Below are 18,906 nucleotides of genomic sequence, written 5' to 3' on the forward strand. Positions count from 1 at the left end.
GTTTTCTGTGCACTTGGAGTCATCCTTGACTTTTATCTTTCTCTCACATCTCACTTCTAATCCCTTAGCAAACCCTAGTGGCTCTACTTTTAAAATATATCCAAGATCTGACCCCTTGCTGCCATTTCCATTATCACTGCTCTGGTTCAAGCCGCCATCTTCTCTTGGTTGGAGTATTATACCAGCTTCTCAACCAATCTCCTTGCCTTTGCCTCAATCTGTTTTCTACACAGCAGTCAGAGAGACCTTTTTAAAAATAAGTAATATAATATCACTCCTCTGCTCAAAATGACTTTTAATAACTTCCCATTTCTCTCAGAGTAAAACTAAAAATTCTTATGAGAAATGGCATGGCTAGTAGGCCTAACATGCTCTGCCTGCCCTCTACCTTCTCTTCCTTCTCTGACCTCATTTTCTTCTGCTTTCCCCATCTCCCTTGGTACAGCCAAAGGAGCTTCCCTGATCCTCGTTGAGTATGCCAAGCAGGACTTTGGCACTTACAATCCTTTCCACAAAGAATACTTTTACCCCAGGCACTCATATGGCTTACTTCCTTCAGATGTCATCACAAATGCTGTCTTGTGGAGGTGGTCTTCCCTGACCAGGTTATATAAAATGCCTGTCCATTAGCCCCACACTTTTATCTCCCTTGCCCTACTTTACTTTTCTTTATAGTACTTGTCCTTGGCCATTATGTATTTATTTGTTTATGATCTATCCCCTCTACCAGAATACAAACTCTGTGAAAACAGAGACTTTATCTGTTTTGTTCTCTGCTATATCCTTTGCATTGAAACAGCATAGCAGGTGCTCAAAAAGTATTTGTTCAATGAATCAATGAGTGAATGTTTCCTATTTTGAGGTGAATATAATAAAGATGTTATATAGTGCTATTTTCTGAGCTCCAACCACCAAAGAAATGACACATATTCTTCAAACACTTTGTGAATTAGGAACATTTTAATAGTATCAGTGGGGAAACTAATTAAATTGCTCTGATAGTGCTTAAAATACCTCATTGGAATTAGTCAAGAGTCTCTCAAACAGGTGTTGAAGCAAATGTACCATCAACACTGATGGTACTGGAAATACTGAAATACTTCTATACCCCAGGTGGTAAAGATTTGGTATTTCTGAGCCCCTATCCTCCAAACACCACCACTTTAAGTGTTCCCCCAACAACCAGACATACTTCCTGCCACAGCAGGGTCCCTCCACGACCCTACTCCAAAGCTGGACAGCACAGTACCTCACAGGTCATTTGCTACTTAATATCACCACTGGAGGTAGGAGCAACTGGTGGATTAAAGGAAAGACCCTAAAGATGGGGTTATTGAAAATTACAGGGAAATAACAAACTAATAAAAAGCATCTTGCCATAGCAGCTCACTCCAGTGAGTAATCCTTCCTGCTGCTGACGACAATTTAAATGTCCCACTGTACAAATAAGATGTCACTTTTTCCAACAGGAATAAAAAGCTCATTAAATTATCACCACAGATGCATATGCCAGTTACTACCACAGCAGTGGTTGTAAAGATTTATATATTTATCTATGAGTCACCTTTTATTTTTTTTATTTTTTTTAATGTATATTTATTTTTGGGAGAGAGACAGACAGCATGAGTGGGGAAGGGGCAAAGAGAGAGGTAGATACAGAACATGAAGCAGGCTCCAGGCTCTGAGCTGTCAGCACAGAGCCTGATGCGGGGCTCAAAGCCATGAACTGCAAGGTCATGACCTGAGCTGAAGTCGGATGCTCAACTGACTGAGTCACCCAGATGCCCCTATGAGTCACATTTTCTTTGCACATTACTGTTAACCTGTTTTACAGAGTCTCCAGAATGAAATAAGGCTGCTTGGGATTATTCTGATGTCAATGCCTTGACAACAATTGATAAGCAGAAAGCTAAAGAGACTTTATCTTTCCTGATAGGTGGCCTTTCCTCGTTCCATCCTCTCCACCACATTTAATAAAAATGAGTTTGGGTTTATATTTGCCCTTTAATATATAGCTAATCAAATGAATCACACAAGATAAACATTTACCAGTTCTGGGAAGAGAGATCTCATTTTATAAGCTTACGTGAGCAAATGATGCTGGGACCTTTGAAAGACATTCTGATTTAACTCCTAGGTCTGTTCTGAAAATACAGAAGTTCTTTTAAATTCATATTTCACAATAGAATTTGTATTATTATAGCCTCGTTTTAAATGTAGGCCACTTACAATTACTTGAAAAATAATAATAAAAATATAATATCAGAACATACCTTGAAAAAAATCTGGAGGAAAATACACGACTGTTAATAGTGTTTCTCTGCTAGGGAGAGATAAGAGAGGACTTTCACTTTCAACATTATTTATTACTGTATGTTATTTTTATTCACAGATAAAAAAGCAATAAAGAGTTTTTAAAGTAGGAAAGCATGGAGACATGAGAAGATATCAGTTAGCAAGGACAAGGAGCTCTCCTTCAAATACCCCAATGTTTTTGAAGCCTACAAATCAATAACAAAAATACCATTTCACAGATCTTTAATTCAGTCTGAAATCCCCTTCTTCAAGGTCAGAGAGAAGTTAATAAAGCATTGGCCTGGAACAGTTACTGTCACGTGTACACACAGGACTGTCATGAACACCAGCCAGGAGCTTTTGCGCTCAGTGACACAATGTCTATAGCATAACTGGTCCTGCCTACATCACCCCCACCTGAAGAGGAGAAGGGATTTCTCAAAACCTAAAAGCCTTTGATTTAGAATTAAAAAAAAGAAAGAATGAAAAGGAGAAAGATGTAACGTTTACTTACAAAAAAGAAAACTATCTCATTCTATTAAATTTTTATCTTGGAATCCTGCATTTAAAAAAAACAACAACTAAAGAAAGTCCAGTGGGTCACAATTGCCAACATTCACTGAGCTATTCCTGCATGCTCGGGAATGTTAGTCTCCACATCAGGTGCATGAAGCAATAATGTTCTTAGTCTACCCATTTTTCCTATTAGAACACTGTGGCTCAAAGAGATTGTCCAAGTTCAACTAGCTCATAAGTGGGAGCTAGGAGCAATCCAGACAGACAAGATTGTGCTCCATATCTACTACTCCATCATGATAACAAATTAGTAATTAGTAATGGAAATGATTAAGACTACACTTAATGAACCAAAAAGGTGTACATACAAGTACAATGTAGTTGCTCTATAAACTTTCACCTTAATGAAATATGTTTCAAAATCTGCCTAATGTATTCTGAATTTCTGTCAAACTAAAATTCAGCACCGGATGAATTTTTGTTTAACATTTTACAATATTTTTATCAGTATTCTTAATCCTTCTTCAAGTGTATAAAGAACCACTTAAATTTTCAGAAGGTCATATTAATCTAAATTGAGTAAATGGATGCTTAAACAGACTTGAAAACAATTTCTACCCAAAGATTGAATCATCTATCAACTACAAGCCCGACAGGGGAAGATATTGATGTCTGTGTACCTTTCATTTTAAACAATATTTACAGTTCAGTGTTTCTCTGAACAAGAAGCCTTGAGGTAGCCCGTACGTGAAAATTCCCATCACTATGGTAACCAGAAATGGCAATGATTGCACAGTGATTCATCATGTACCCCAAACAGAAATTGTTTGCCAGGGACAGAGAAACAACTCAAAGCCACGCTTTATTGGAAAAGAACCCAGTTAAAGAATAACCTGGGGTGGTAGTTGTTTTTAAGTTTTTGTCAAATTTTTATACTTTTACGTCAGGGCATCTATCTTAATACTAACTCCAGTTCAAAGAGGTAATTAATATGTCTCCTAAAGAAATGTTCATGAAATTTATTCATTCACTAATTCAATAAATGATTTGCACAAAGTAGGTGTCCTCCATGGTAGGTGCTATGCGAGGTGTGGGGCATATTACTGTGAACAAGATAGCAGGAGGCCTGCCTCACTGAGCTTTCAGTATGACTAATAAGCAAATAGGCAACAAGGAGATGGTGTGATACACGGTTTGCTGCCTGACGTACAGTGTGCTCTGGGTAACTGGGGCACACATAACTTCCCAGAGGAAATCATGACTACGCTGAAACCTGACACAAGAGCATGAGCTAACCAATCAAAACAAGGTGGAGAGGTGTGCAGGCCTCACAGGGAGCCAGACAGAGGAAGAAGCAGGCATAAAGTTCTGAAGAGTGGAAAACAAGGCATATTGAGGAATCAAGGTAGTTCTGTGTGGCTGAAACATGGGATTTTAGGCATGGTAGTAGAGAGAAAATGAAAATGGAGAGATGCAAAGGAGTCAGGAAGCACAACATGAAGGGGCTTGTACCTAAAGACCCAGCAATTACATAGAATGAACTATTGCTGCAAGTACAGAATGGGCAACTATCACAGACATAATGTAAAGCAAAAGAGTATATACTGTATGACTCCATTTATATGAAATTCAAAACTAGGCAAAACTCGTCAATGAAATAGAGATCCAAAAATGGGAGAGGATACTGACTTTGAACAGGATGTAAAAAGGGACTCCTGGGTGCCAGAAATGTTCTACATCCATCTGAGCAGCAGTTAAACTGGTAATATGTAGACAAAAATTTATCAAGTTTATACTTACAGTTTCTTCACATTGCCTTAAACAAATTGTGCCTCAATAAAAAGGGCAAAAGTCATATAACAAAAAATGGGGCACTAGGGTGGCTCAGTTGGTTGAGCACCTGACTCTTGATTTCAGTTCAGGTCATGATCTCAGGGTCGTGGGATCGAGCCCCACATCAGGCTCCATGCTGAATGTGGAGCTTGCTTGGGACTGTCTCTCTCTCTCCCTCTGCCCTTCTCCCATTCGTGTCTCCTCTCTCTCTCTCTCAAAATAATAATAATAATAATAATAATAATAATAAAATAATTTTTTCAATTTTTAAAAAGTATAACAAAAATGACTTGATATATTGGAAAATGGCCTATTTATACAAATCAAAAGGATCAATGATTTCTAGAGAAAATTAATAAAGAAACTTAAATAAAAGAAAATTGGGGCACCTGGGTGGCTAAGGTGGTTAAGCCAGTCAGTTAAGCATCCAACTTCAGCTCAGGTCATGATCTCATGGTCCGTGAGTTCAAGCCCCTGCATCAGGCTCCACGCTAGCAGTGCAAGCCTGCTTTGGATTCTCACTCTCTCCTGTCTCTCTTTGCCCCTCCCCTGCTCACACTTTCTCTCTCTCAAAGTAAATAAATAAAAACTTTAAAAAGAGATAAAGGAAAAAATTTTTTAATGAAGAGGAGTTTGGGTTTTATCATTTGTGCAATGTGGATTAAGATAGGTCTTAATCATAATATTTTCCTTATAGAAAAATCATATACATATACATACTACACACAAACCCATAATATGCACCTATAGTAAACATAATCATCTAATGTAAGACAGTATTACAGTACCTACCCTGAGGATAAAATCAAGGTAGAAATACACAAAGACTTGGGGAGCCTGGGTGGCTCAGTTGGTTGAGCGACCAACTTTGGCTCAGGTCATGATCTCATGGTTTGTGAGTTCGAGCTGACAGCTCAGAGCCTGGATCCTGCTTCCGATTCTGTGTCTCCCTCTCCTTCTGCCCCTCCCCACTCATGCTCTGTCTCTCTCTGTCTCAGAAATAAATAAACATTAAAAAAATTAAAAACAAAAGAAATACACAAAGACTTCAACTACATTGCTGAAGTTTTAAGCTAGGTGTGCATACATAGGTATTTGCTATAGTATTCTTATACCTTTTTTGTACATATTAAATATTTTATTTTTTCCATAATTAAAAAGAAATCCACTCTCTGCAGTGTGAAGCAATGAAAGGAGTGCTGTAGGGATCCAGGCATGAAATGATGGTTACTTGTCTACTCTAGGGGCTGTGAAGATGTAGGGAAAAAGACCTCCAGGAGAGACATGGAAAGTAAATCACCAGCATTTGGTAACTGAACAGATGTAGACATAAGGGAGAGCAAGGAGACAGGTTTCTGCTTGACCAATTAAATGGATGGGGTTGCCATTTATTAAGATGGGGAAACACAAAGATGAGCAAGATTTGAGAGAGGGTGAGAGGAAAACAATGAGTTCAGTTTCTGACAGGGTGACTTTGAAATGTCTCCAAACGAAGATTTGTAAGAACACTCAAAACTAGAGTCCAAAGATCAGAATGAGAACGGAGTTAAGGATAGACTGGAAAGCCATCAGCAAAGAGCTAATGACTGACGCCACAGACTTGGACAAGACTCCAGGGAGAAACTGGGGTGCCTGGGTGGCTCAGTCAGTTAGGCATCTGACTTCAGCTCTCGTTGTGATCTCGCTGGTCACAAGTTCAAGCCCTACTTCAGGCTCTGTGCTGACAGCTCAGAGTGTGGAGCCTACTTCAGATTCTGTCTCCCTCTCTCTCTGCCCCTCCCCTACTTGCTCTCTTTCTCTCTCTTTCTGTCTCCAAAACAAATAAAGACATTTTTTTAAAAAAGACTCCAGAGAGAAAGTGGGGAGTTAGCCCAGAAATGAGAGTTTAGGAGGGAAATTTAAGGCAGAAGAGGAGTCACGACAGAGCCAGAAAGAGAAACCGAAGGGGTGCCTGGGTGGCTCAGTTGGTTAAGAGTCTGACTTCCACTCAGGTCATGATCTCACCACTCATGAGTTCAAGCCCCGCATCAGGCTCTGTGCTGACAACTCAGAGCCTGGGGCCTGCTTCGGATTCTGTCCCTCTCTCTCTGCCCTGCCCTGCTCACACTCTGCCTTTCTCTCTAAAAAATAAATAAACATTAAAAAGAGAAAGAAAGAAAGAAAGAAAGAAAGAAAGAAAGAAAGAAAGAAAGAAAGGAAAGCCCAAGAAGTTGGAGGAAAAGTATGAGTGTGTATCTTGGTACCTAAAAGAAAGAATGTTTCAAGGAGGCCTGGTCAACAGTGCCAATTTCTGATGCAAACTCAGGGAAGATAAGACCTAAAAAAGTAAATGTTGGATTTGGCAGCCAAGAAATCTTTGATGACTATTACAAGAGCCATTTCCAAGAAAGGTGAGAGGGAAGTCAGCCTGGGATAAATTGAAAATTGGCGAAGGAAGTAGAGATATAAACTGTGGACTTCTTTTTCAGGAAGTTTGGCTCTAAAAGGAAGGAGAGAGATAAAAGAGGAGCAGGAGGGAGACAGGTTAAAGAAGGATAAATGGTATGTTTGTATTTTTTTAAATATTTATTTATTTATTGGGAAAGCGCAAACAGGGGAGGGGCAGAGAGAGAGGGACCAAGGATTTGAAGCAGGCTCTGCACTGACAGGCTGACTGCAGTGAGCCTGATGCAAGGCTTACACCCACAAACCGCGAGATCCTAACCAGAACCGAAACTAAGAGTTGGGTGCTTAACTGAGCCACCCAGGTGCCCCTGTCTGTATTATTATTTTTTTTAATGTTTATTTATTTTTGACAGAGAGAGAGAGAGAGAGAGAGAGAGAGAGAGAGAGAGAGAGAATGAGCGGGGGAGGGGCAGAGAGAGAGGGAGACACAGAATCAGAAGCAGGCTCCAGTCTCTGGGCTGTCAGCACAGAGCCCGACATGGGGCTCGAACTCACAGACCGCGAGATCATGACCTGAGCCAAAGTCGGACACTCAACCGACTGAGCCACCCAGGTGCTCCTCCTGTCTGTATTATTTTAAGCTAAGATACACATGAGCAGTTATGTCAAAATTTATGATAAGGGAATTTAAATTATGCTAAAGAAAAAACTCAAAAGTATGAATATATTACCATATATCATATAGAGACATATTCAGTTCCCCAAAAAGAAGAAAATACATCAAGTTCTCATCAAGACAATCACCTAGTTACAAACATACTTAAGTCATGTTAACTCTCAAGAGCTGGTGAAATAAAGCATAAAGTGAACAAATTTTAAACCAGGAAGCAGCATGTTACAGCAGAAAGAAAAATGGATGAGAAATGACTACTATTGGAGAAAGGACCCTACACCATTTCCTCCCCTCGTACCATCCAATAGTGCAAAAAACATTCTTTGGCATTGAATGAAAGAATAAGTTTGAGCATAATATATAAAAGAAAATTAGGTAATTATTCAATAGCTTTTTAGATTTAGATGTTATTCATTTTTATGGGAAACAGACATTATTAAATATTTACCAGCTTTGGAGTTTTCAGGATGCTTGTCAGGGTGACATTCCAAGGCTCTGGCTTTAAATTCCGCCAGGATTTGTTCAACCTAAAACAAAAACTGATGTTAAAAATAAGGATTCCAAATTAAACGGCATAAAGAAAGAAGTTGGGCATCATTCCTTTTCAAAACATCCATGATCAAACCAACTTTTATTGTGATCCTTGTGTTTGTATTTTGACATTTTACTCTAAGAAATAATGCCTTGATAATGAAATTCAGAAAGCATTCAATAAAAACTTCTGTCCAAATACTGATAACAGTTTAACTTGCTACTGCATTTAGATGATAGCCCAAGACACCTGTGAGCTCAATATATTTAAATGTCACAAATGGTCAGATAGGTTTATTCTAAGAATACATAGAAGAGGTGTTCACTCATCTGAGTTCTTCAAAAGATGCTTAGTCATCATTCATTATTCAAGGATGACTGTCTAGTTTATAAATGACCCATTATAAAGTTCCCTCTTTAGGCCTTTTGCCCCCCTCTTTTTTTTTATTAAGAATTTCACAATTAAAAGGACATAATTCAAACCTCTTAATTTTGTTACCAATTAACAGTGTAGTTGGAGATTTTGATTGGGAAAAGAGAAAGTTCAGCCAAACTAATATGAAGTTTGAGAGGCATTTTGATTTGATTTGATTTCACTCAGCCATCTAAACCTTATTATCATGCATAATCAATACTTGTCTTTGTTAATTGTAATTCCAATGACAGCAGCAGGAGACAACAGTGGTTATGTGGCTCCACAATATAATTTGTTTTATTTTGTTTGTTTTATAGTGTTTTTTAATTTTTATTTTAAGTAGGCTCCACACCCAACGTGGGGCTCAAACTCATGACCCTGAGATCAAGAGTCACATGCTCTACTGACTGAGCCAGGCTGGTGCCCCTGATTGCTTCATTTTAAAGCCCAGTTCTGCCAGAGACTTAGGCAAGTTGTATAACTTCCATGTGCCTAGTTTCCTTATCTTTATATTACATAAATGATAGAAATAGAGCATTTAACACAAAGCCTAATTGTAGTAAGAACTTAATAATAATAGCTAAAACTAAATGTCAGTGGTTAAGTAACTTGTCTGAAATCATTTAACTAGTTACTAAAAAAGCCAAATTTTTTGTTAACTAAGAAGTTGGACTTCAAATCCAGTAATCTTTTTTTTTTAATATTCATTTATTTTTGATAGAAAGAGCATGAGCAGGGAAGGGGCAGAGACACAGGGAGACAGAGGATCTGAAGTGAGCTCTGCGCTGACAGCAGCCAGCCCCCGATGCGGGGCTTGAACTCATGAGCTGTGAGATCATGACCTGAGCCAAAGTCAGACACTCAACCAACTGAGCCACCCAGGTGCCTCTCAAATCCAATAATCTTAACCAATGGCAGAATTCTTAGGGATCTATTACCAAGTTGCATATTTACTATCCACTAAATAATGAAAGGAAAGGACCTCTTGTTTGAGAAACAAATTCTCAAGAGGCTCAGCTTAAAGTTGTCATAAGACTCATGGTAAAAACATAAATTTATCAGCTCCATGTCATCCTTAATCAATCCTTGAAAAAAATTTTCTTCACTTTTATAGAGCCATGCTGTAGGGAAGCCTGGCTGGCTCAATTGGAACAGCATGTGACTCTTGATCTCAGGGTTGTGAGCTCAAGCCCCACCTGGGCGTAGAGATTACTAAAAAATAAAATCTTTAAAAAATAATAATAATACAGCCAGGCTGTACTAGATAAGCATATGCATTAAATGCCCAGACTAATAACTATTCTTTTCTTTGTTAAGCATCTACTGGGAATCCAGTGGAATAACAGGAAGAGATAGATTTCCTGTTCAGAACTGTGATTAATTGTGTTTCCTCTTCCTAGGTGCTCCCTAGGAGTGACCTATAGTGACCTATAGTGACCATAGAGTGACCTATAGTGACCATCAGTCACTATAAACTGCTTATATAACAAAGAAAATGAGACTGAGACTTGTCTTTAAATTTTAAAATACTAAAAATTCTAAAGATTCTAGTAGTAGTAGTAAGCATTTTTAATTAAGCTATTTATGAATTTCATAATCTCTCTTTGAAGATACTTATATCAATACAGAACAAAAAGTAAAAGTTCCTTTACCCCTCAACCCCCCAGAGTAACAGGTTTCACCCTTCAAGATACATTTTTTACACACTTATACACATATTTATGTATATATGTATTGGAGGACTTTAATAAGATAAATGGATAAAATTATACATATCTATCAAAGGTAGGAAATTCGGAGGGTTTTTTTGTTGTTTTATTTTTTCATTTTTATCCCTTTAAGAAACATTCTAGTATAAGTCCATGGAAGCAAATGTACTAAAATGGTTAATTCTCAATAATGCTAATGTATGTGATTGTTAGTTTCTCATTTATATTTTCTTTACATTGCCAAATTAATATTTAAAAAAATTAAGAATAGTCCATATCTGCCTTTCATTACTTTTTATAGTTTTAGTGTCACAAAATTTATTACAAATCTCCTAGGTAGGCTGGTTCTGGGTAAACTAACTGGTAAGCAGGTTAGTTTGTCTTGGGAATGTTCCATTTATCTCCTGGCATCCCCACCCCATGTGCTCATGCCAAGTGGAGTCCATGGACAAATGAGGCCCTCCATGTCAAGGTCCACTGAATCCTGTTTTCCTGATCCAATGTTCAATGGTCTGGAAAACTGCCTATTATGCTAGCCAATAAACATACAAACAAATGTTCAACTTTACTCATAATCAAATAAATCAAAACATCTAAGGCATGATAATGACCAGTGTCATTGAGGGTACAAAGAAATGAACATTCTCATGCTCTCTTGGGGAGGATGCAAATTTCCTGAAAATAGATATATACAGAGATCTATCTATCTATCTACCTAGATATCAAAGAGTGATAGAATTGGAGATATTTATGTATATGTATATATACATAAAAGTGTATAATTTTTTTTACTCTTTGATATAACAATTCCAATTATAGAAATTTTATAGAAATTTGTCTAAGGAGATAGTCAGAGGTGGGAAAATTATTTAGTTATAACAAGGTTCAATGAATAAAATGTTATAAATTTTAAACAAAACCTTACGTGTCCAGTAATAAGATATTAAAGTTAACTGAAATATTTCTTAGGCTGAGATATTTTACAGTCATTAAAAAAATCATCTTGTAGGGACACCTGGGTGACTCAGTTGGTTAAGCATCTGACTCTTTTTTTTTTAATTTTTTTTAACATTTATTTATTTTTTTGAGATAGAGACAGAGCATGAACGGGGAAGGGTCAGAGAGAGAGGGAGACACAGGATCTGAAACAGGCTCCAGGCCTTGAGCTTTCGGCACAGAGCCCGATGCGGGGCTCAAACTCACAGACCATGAGATCATGACCTGAGCCGAAGTCGGACGCTCAACTGACTGAGCCACCCAGGCGCTCCAAGCAGCTGACTCTTGATCTTAGCTCAGGTCATGATCTCATGGTTGGTGAGATTGAGCACCACATCAGGCTCTGGGCTAATGGCTCAGAGCCTGCTTTGGATTCTCTCTGTCCCTCTCTCTCTATCCCTCTCCTGCTCATATTCTCTCTCTCTCTCTCTCTCTCTTTCTCAATCTCTCTCAAAAAATAGATAAATAAACTTTAAAAACTCATCTTGTAGTAGAAGACTTTTAATAATCTGAGAAAAATTATATAATATAGTTCTATGAAGAAATGTAAACTACAAAGCATTATATGAGGCATAAAACCATAATGTTTTACCTTAAAAAGGATTATAATATATATATGTATACATATATAATAACAATAATAATAGCTAAGATTTATTAAGACATTATATGCCAAGCACTGTTCTAAGCACTGTGCATATAGCATCTCATTTAATTCCCACAACTCTGTGAGGTGGGTACTGTTATTATTCCCATTCTACAGATTAAGAAGTCAATACACAGAAAAGTTAAGTGGTTTTCCCAAGGCCATAGGGCTGGTAAGTAGCAGAGCCAGTATTTGAACTCAGGCAGTCTGACTCCATACACATATAGACATGCACAATGTAAATATTAACGCATATATGCATGTATTTACATAACACATAAATATAGCATATGTGTATACACGCACATATACTCCCAGATTTTAAGCATCTAAGCTAATATTTTTCTCCATGTTCTCTTCATACCCCACATCTTCTTATTGAAAGTATATTAGTTTTTATGGAGCACCCAGTGGCTCAGTCAGTTGAGCATCCAACTTCAGCTCACAGTTTGTGAGTTCAAGTCCCATGTCAGGCTCTGCATTGACAGCTCAGAGCCTGGAGCCTGCTTTGGATTCTGTGTCTCCCTCTCTCTGCCCCTTCTCCATTCACTCTCTCTGTCTCTGTCTCTGTCTCAAAACTAAAGAAACATTAAATTTTTTTTAAAAAAAATATTAGTTTTAGAAATTAAACTTTAAAACTTAAAAACTTATCTTTTCCACAGCCTATTAGCACAATATTTTGATCTGTGTCAGCAAATACTCCAGTGTGCAATAGGCACTAATCCGGTTCCCACTTGGATGAATCTTCTCCAGCTTTCTCTAGCCACACAAATGCCTTCTGTCTCTCCCTCTATGTGTCTAAATTTTGACCTAGTCTGATCATTTCAAGCATCATCTCTTCTCTGAAATCTTTTCAGATAGTCTTCCTGTAATTTCTGTAGCACTTACCAACAATACCACATAGCACAGTCCTTATTTTTTCTCTATTTCCTTTGTATTAGTTTGGCTCCTCAGCTGGATGCCAAGGTTCTTATACAATTTCTCACCTTTTTGTTTTGTTTTCTTTTACCCCCATCACTTCTAGTACTGGCCCAATGCCAAGTGTTGAATAAATACTTGATTATAGACTAACAGATGTTCTTTAACACAATTATAGCATAATAGAAGCTTTCTGAAAATTGTGATTTATTCATTAAAAGGATGAACTGATTCTAGTGATGGAAATTCATATGCTATAGAAAAGAGAAGACTCATCTTAATAAGTGGGTGAATTAGTATCCATCATTTCAGTTCACTTAGTGTGAAACTGGATTTTTCCCTTATATAAAACTCCAAACGTTAGCAATATTCCCAAAATAAATTCAGTGAGATCATCCTACATCATTGTAATCAAATGATAATCAAAACATAAGCTATAGAAATAATATGAGCCACAAAATATATAATGGTAGTGTTGTGTTATAACCCATAAAATACAGTAACTATTAATCCATAGTGACAAAAGTAGTTGAATAAATAAATAAATGTGGGATAAAGGATATATTTTCTCTACAGAAGAATTCCAAGTAATAAATGTAAAGTGAATAAAGAAAATAGAAAGTTACCATTTGGCAAATACCATCGTAGTAACTGTTACAGGCAAGATACACCAAAAGATGCTAAAATCAGCCAGTGAAAGTCTGAAGTGGAACACTATAGCCTCAAAGAATCTTCACCAAAAATATTTTTTAATTACCAAAGGGAAAATAGTAACCCTACAGTGGAAAAACCTGGCAGAAGAAACCTGAAAAACACAACCTTAACTATGTGTTTGGATCATTAGGACATATTGACATCCCGTACCCAGATATGACACACTGAAAAAGGTACAATATCACTTCAGCAGTATTCTTTCCAAAAACACATAACCTCAGCCTAATCAGGAGAAAACCTGAGACAAACCAAAACGGAGGGACATTCTACAAAATAACTGCCCATTACTTTTCAAAGTGTCCAAGTCATGAAAAAAAAGGAAGGTATGAGAAATTGTCATTGTGAAGGAAACTCAGGGAACAAGACCCCTAAGTGTAATAATGGATTCTAGCTTGGATCTTGAAAGAGAAAAAAGACATTAGTAGAAACACTGATGAAATTAGAATGAGACCTATCCTTTAGATCAGAGGTTGAATAACTCTAGCCCAAAGGACATATCTGGCTTGCCACCAGTTTGTTTTGTTTTGTTTTTTAAATAAAATTGTATGGGAAGACAGCCTTCTTCATTCATTTACATATTATCTATGGCTACTTTCTTGCAATGGCAGAATTGAATAGTTGTGCTAGAGTCCTGCAAACTCTAAAATGTTTGCTGTCTCAGGGTCAGCACCTAGGAGAAACAAGCAGGATGCCTAGGTTTAAGGAGGTAGCCTTACTCTCATAGACTTTTGCACTTGCACAATCCTGAGAGTTAGTGCCTCCTTAAATTTTGTATCCCAAGTGCTCTGCTTGCCTCACCCTAGTCCTGACTTGGTCTGTCTGGCCCCTTACAAAAAAAAAAAAAAAAAAAAAAAAGCTTGCTGGCCCCTGGTTGAGTTAATACTATTGTGCCAATGCTAATTTTCTGATTTGTATAATTTTACTATGCGTGATAATTGTAAATACAATGTTAACATTAAGGGGAGCGGGATGAAGTGTATACATGAACTCTGTGTTATTTTTGCAATTTTTCTTTAAGTCAAAAATTATTCAAACAGGTGGAGCACAGAGGATTTTTAGAGCAGTGAAACTACTCTGTATGGTAAATGTCATTATACATTTGTCCAAACCTATAAAATGTACAAACCCAAGAGTGAACCATAATGCAAACTATGGACTTTGGGTGATTATATCAGTGTAGGTTCACCAGTTGTAGCACGTGTACCATCCTAGTGGAGATGTTGATAACAGGGAGGCTAGGCATTAGTGAAGGGAAGGAAGTATATGGAAAAGCTCTATACCTTCCACTCAATTTTGCTATGTATCTAAAACTGCTTTTAAAAAGTCTGTTAAGAGGCACCTCGGTGGCTCAGTTGGGTGAGTGTCCAACTTCAGACCATGATCTCACAGTTCCTGAGTTCCAGGCCCACATCAGGCTCACTGCTATTAGGGCAGGGCCCGCCTCAGATCCTCTATCCCCGCCCCGCCCCCCAACCCTTTAGACAGAATTGTCTAAATTTACAAAGTTCCAAGTGTCCAGTATTATTGTGAGGCCAAAACAACACCACAACTTATTATGTGCCAGGCACTATTCTAAGTCTTTATTTAGCATGTCTCATTTAATCCCCACAACACCTCTATGAGGTGGGTACTATAATTATTACCCCCATTTGCAGATCAGGAAACAAAGGCATAGAAAAAAATTAAGTCACTTCCCCAAGGTCACACAGCTCGTAAATGGTAAGATTTAAACCCAGGTGATCTGAAGTCAATAAGGAAGAGAACTAGAAACAAAAAATAGATGTCTCCATTTATCAAGTTTATGCTCAATTTTCAAGAATGTGAAATCTTAAAATCAGGATGACTTCTTATCATTACTACTGAAATGGTGACCAAATACCAAAAAATCAAATAAAATATACATCAAGGAGATATCTTATTTGATATACATCCTAGTTTGTGGTGTATGCATTCATAAAGACTTTAGAAGATTTCATAACATGTGTCTTTTGTGTAAAATCTGATGCAGGGCGAAAAAGCTGATTAACTTGGAATCAATCTGCAATAAATGTTTTTGAAATGAGGGTATGTTGTTTTCTACTCAACAGAGCAGAAATCCTCCCATGGTTTATATATGTCATTTCATTAATTTTCAACACAAGCTTTAAATTGTAAGAACTATATATTGAGGGTCTCAGTTTATTAAGCAGCCGTCTCTCAATTTTGGCTCAAATCATGATCTTGCGGTTTGTGAGATCAAGCCCCGGGTCAGGCTGTATGCTGACAGTGAAGAGCCTGGTTGAGATTCTCTCCCTCCCTCTCTGCCCTACCCTGCTCTCTCTCTCTCTCTCAAAATAAATAAATAAACTTTTAAATAAATAAACAAATAAATAAATAAATAAATAAATTGTAACAACTATATACTAAAGCAAAAGAATTTTGTGTGTGGCTCAACTCAGTTGTTATAAATAGAATCAACATATTAAGTTGCTTTGAAATTATAACTGCTAAATTGCTTCTTTTTTTTTTTTAAGTGGGACCCATGCCCAATGTAGAGCTTGAACTCATGACCCTGAGACCAAGAGTCTTCTATTCTACCAACTAAGACAGCTAGGTGCTCCTAAATGCTTTTGAGTATGAACATTTCTGGTCAATTTTTTAAAGCATCAAATCAAGGAATATTTGAAGCAAAAGAAATCCATCCAATACAAATCAATAAAGGAAATGTCACACTAAATACTTAAAAAAATGTAATTGAAATATTTTTAAATGGGAAAGATATATATGAAAAGAGGGAAAAGATACATATAAAAAGAATTGACAAAATTGTGACAGATCATTTCATTTTAAATAAATGATTGTAATTTAAACATCTATGGCAGGGACAGAATCAGTAATGAAAGAATTGCAAGACAATGCTTTTATTCTCCTTTTCATACATGCCACAGTACATACAGAGAAGTATGACTATAACTGGTAACAAAAGGGCTGACTATAATGAAAGGACACTGTTATAAACATTATAAATAATACGAACTTCTTTTTTAAGTCTTTTCAAAACCAATGCTCTTTCTCCTTCAAAGACTGAGGAAACAATCACATAACTGTAAAAGACTGACTAATCAGGTCTAGACATTTATTATGGGAATAGAACAACCTTTACCTTATAACTTAGCATGACAACATTTTTGTAAAATCTAAATTGTGAAGCTTATCAAGGTAAGTGATGTTCCTTTGATTTTAAAAATCTCCTTCAAAAATTATTTGGCAATAGCATAATTCATAATAAAGATAGTAAAAATGGTAATAAGCTTTCTTAATTGCTGTAAGTAAATCACCACCAAATAAACAAGAATAACATATTATCCTAAAGGGAAATATGCAACTAAAAGAGTGTTATAATCTGGGGTGTGGTGTGTGTGTGTGTGTGTGTGTGTGTGTGTGTGTAACTACAAGATACTTAAGATGACTTCCTCAGTGTGATGAAGATAGAGATTTTAATCCTTTGTGTCCAAGGTCACATTCTATTTTCCAAACAAAATTAAGCACATATTATTACTAAACTCCAGCCTTATGAAACAAAGATAAATAGAAAAATATTTTGCTTGAAAATATTAGTATTAATAGCTATGTTTTAGTAATAAAACATTTTAGTAACTATTATATAAAATATAAGATAATATACTCAATAATATAATTGAAATATACTTCATATTCATCTCAATAGTATTTAAAACATTGGAAAACTAGGAATCAATGAAATACTTAACAATAAGAAAATAATCAATTGTGATACAACAATAAAATGAAATATGCAACATTAAAATACATATGAAGAGTGTTTAATGGCATGGACAAATCCTTGTTATAATGTTAGCAGGTAAAAAGCAGGAATCAACAAGTAAATATATAATATCTCCCCAAACATATTTCTAAATATATATATATATATATATATATATATATATATAGGAAAAAGACTGAAGTTTAATATACTGAACATTAATAGTATTATCCTTGGGAGATAATTATATCTTGCGAGATAGAATTATAAATGAGTTTTCCATAATTTTTTTAATATATGAAATTTAGAGTTTTCCATAATTTTAAAAACTTTTACAACCTTCATCATTGTCTATGTGGCCCTTTAAAAACATTATTTCATTGTAGATCAAGTGAACAACTATAGAGTTTTCACATGTTTGGTTTCAGAAGCCACCCTTTTAAGTAATTTTTAAGTTAAGATGTTAACATAAAAGGATATTTTTTGGTCTATATAATTTAACTGCTCATATAAGAGTACATATTTTAATAAAATTTTTTTAAATCACTAATTACTAGAAAATTACATTTCATCTCAATTATAGTATAAATTACCATAGTAAAGATACAGCTTATGTGTTCTGTAAAACACTGCCAACAGCATTACAATAAAATTTCAAATATATATTTTTAGTATATTTGAAATAGAGCCTATGGCCATGTGCCCAAATACACATATTCAATCAGAAACATCTGTAAAATCACAAAAGGACACTACTCCAGTAAAGATCTAGTATTTAAATCCTTAACTTTCTCTAAGCCAAACGTACTTTAAAGTAATGTAAGATTAGGTTTTTAGGCAATGTGACTAAAAGTTCAAAGTTAAAACCTTAAATAAAAACTTGAAAACCTGTTGTGAAAAAGAACAGCATTATCCACTGTCTTACCGAAGATAGTTCATCACATCCCAGTAACATGTAGTAATCTTCAGTATCTTCTGACCTGTAATTTAGTATTGCATCCATTTCAATTACTAAATCAGCTTTTCTTCCCTGTGAAACAAGAGACAGAATAAGCTGTGCATTAACAGGAAAAGCCTTTTTAAGTCTGGTTTTCAGCAGCACGTTCCAAACAGCAATAACCAGATTTAAGGCTGGCCACAGTCCATATAACAGATGTCATCCTAGACCTTTGTAAACTCTACCTTTCATTGGCTGTTGGCAGAAGAGAAAAGAATAAGTCATGTGCCTAACTGTTGCAGTGCTGCCTGGGATCTGTAGTTTCAGTTTATGTAAGTAATGCACACGAACCATTCCCTTCATAGGTTGGCAAAAACTGTTCATTTTTACGTACTCCCCAAATTAGCCATTTCTCCATCGCCTGTATATTTTTACCTTTTTCTTTTTTTTTTTTTAAGAAATAGAAAAACTTTGAAGCAATGTAATAAAAATCTTAGAATGTATTAAATCTGAGTAGTGGGCATTTTTCTGAGTGCTTAGAATACTTCATAATTTTTCAAACAGTCTAAGAGTAG

The 18,906-nt window shown here is 36.2% G+C and overlaps 1 protein-coding gene across 1 annotated transcript in view; it reads right to left on the minus strand.

Annotated features, from left to right (window-relative positions):
- The window catches only part of DNAJC12 (DnaJ heat shock protein family (Hsp40) member C12), a 38,880-nt gene extending 20,362 nt beyond the window's left edge, over window positions 1-18,518 (minus strand). Inside the window, exons 1-2 of the mRNA XM_042908363.1 lie at window positions 18,320-18,518; window positions 8,151-8,229 (exon numbers count right to left, since the gene is read on the minus strand). Coding sequence (XP_042764297.1) covers window positions 8,151-8,229; window positions 18,320-18,397 — 157 coding nt within the window. The 5' untranslated portion in view covers window positions 18,398-18,518. The remainder of the gene's footprint in view (window positions 1-8,150; window positions 8,230-18,319) is intronic.
- Window positions 18,519-18,906: the final 388 nt, after the last annotated feature.

Source organism: Panthera leo, chromosome D2 (assembly GCF_018350215.1).
Source record: "Panthera leo isolate Ple1 chromosome D2, P.leo_Ple1_pat1.1, whole genome shotgun sequence".
In the NCBI taxonomy this organism is placed as follows: Eukaryota; Metazoa; Chordata; class Mammalia; order Carnivora; family Felidae; genus Panthera; species Panthera leo.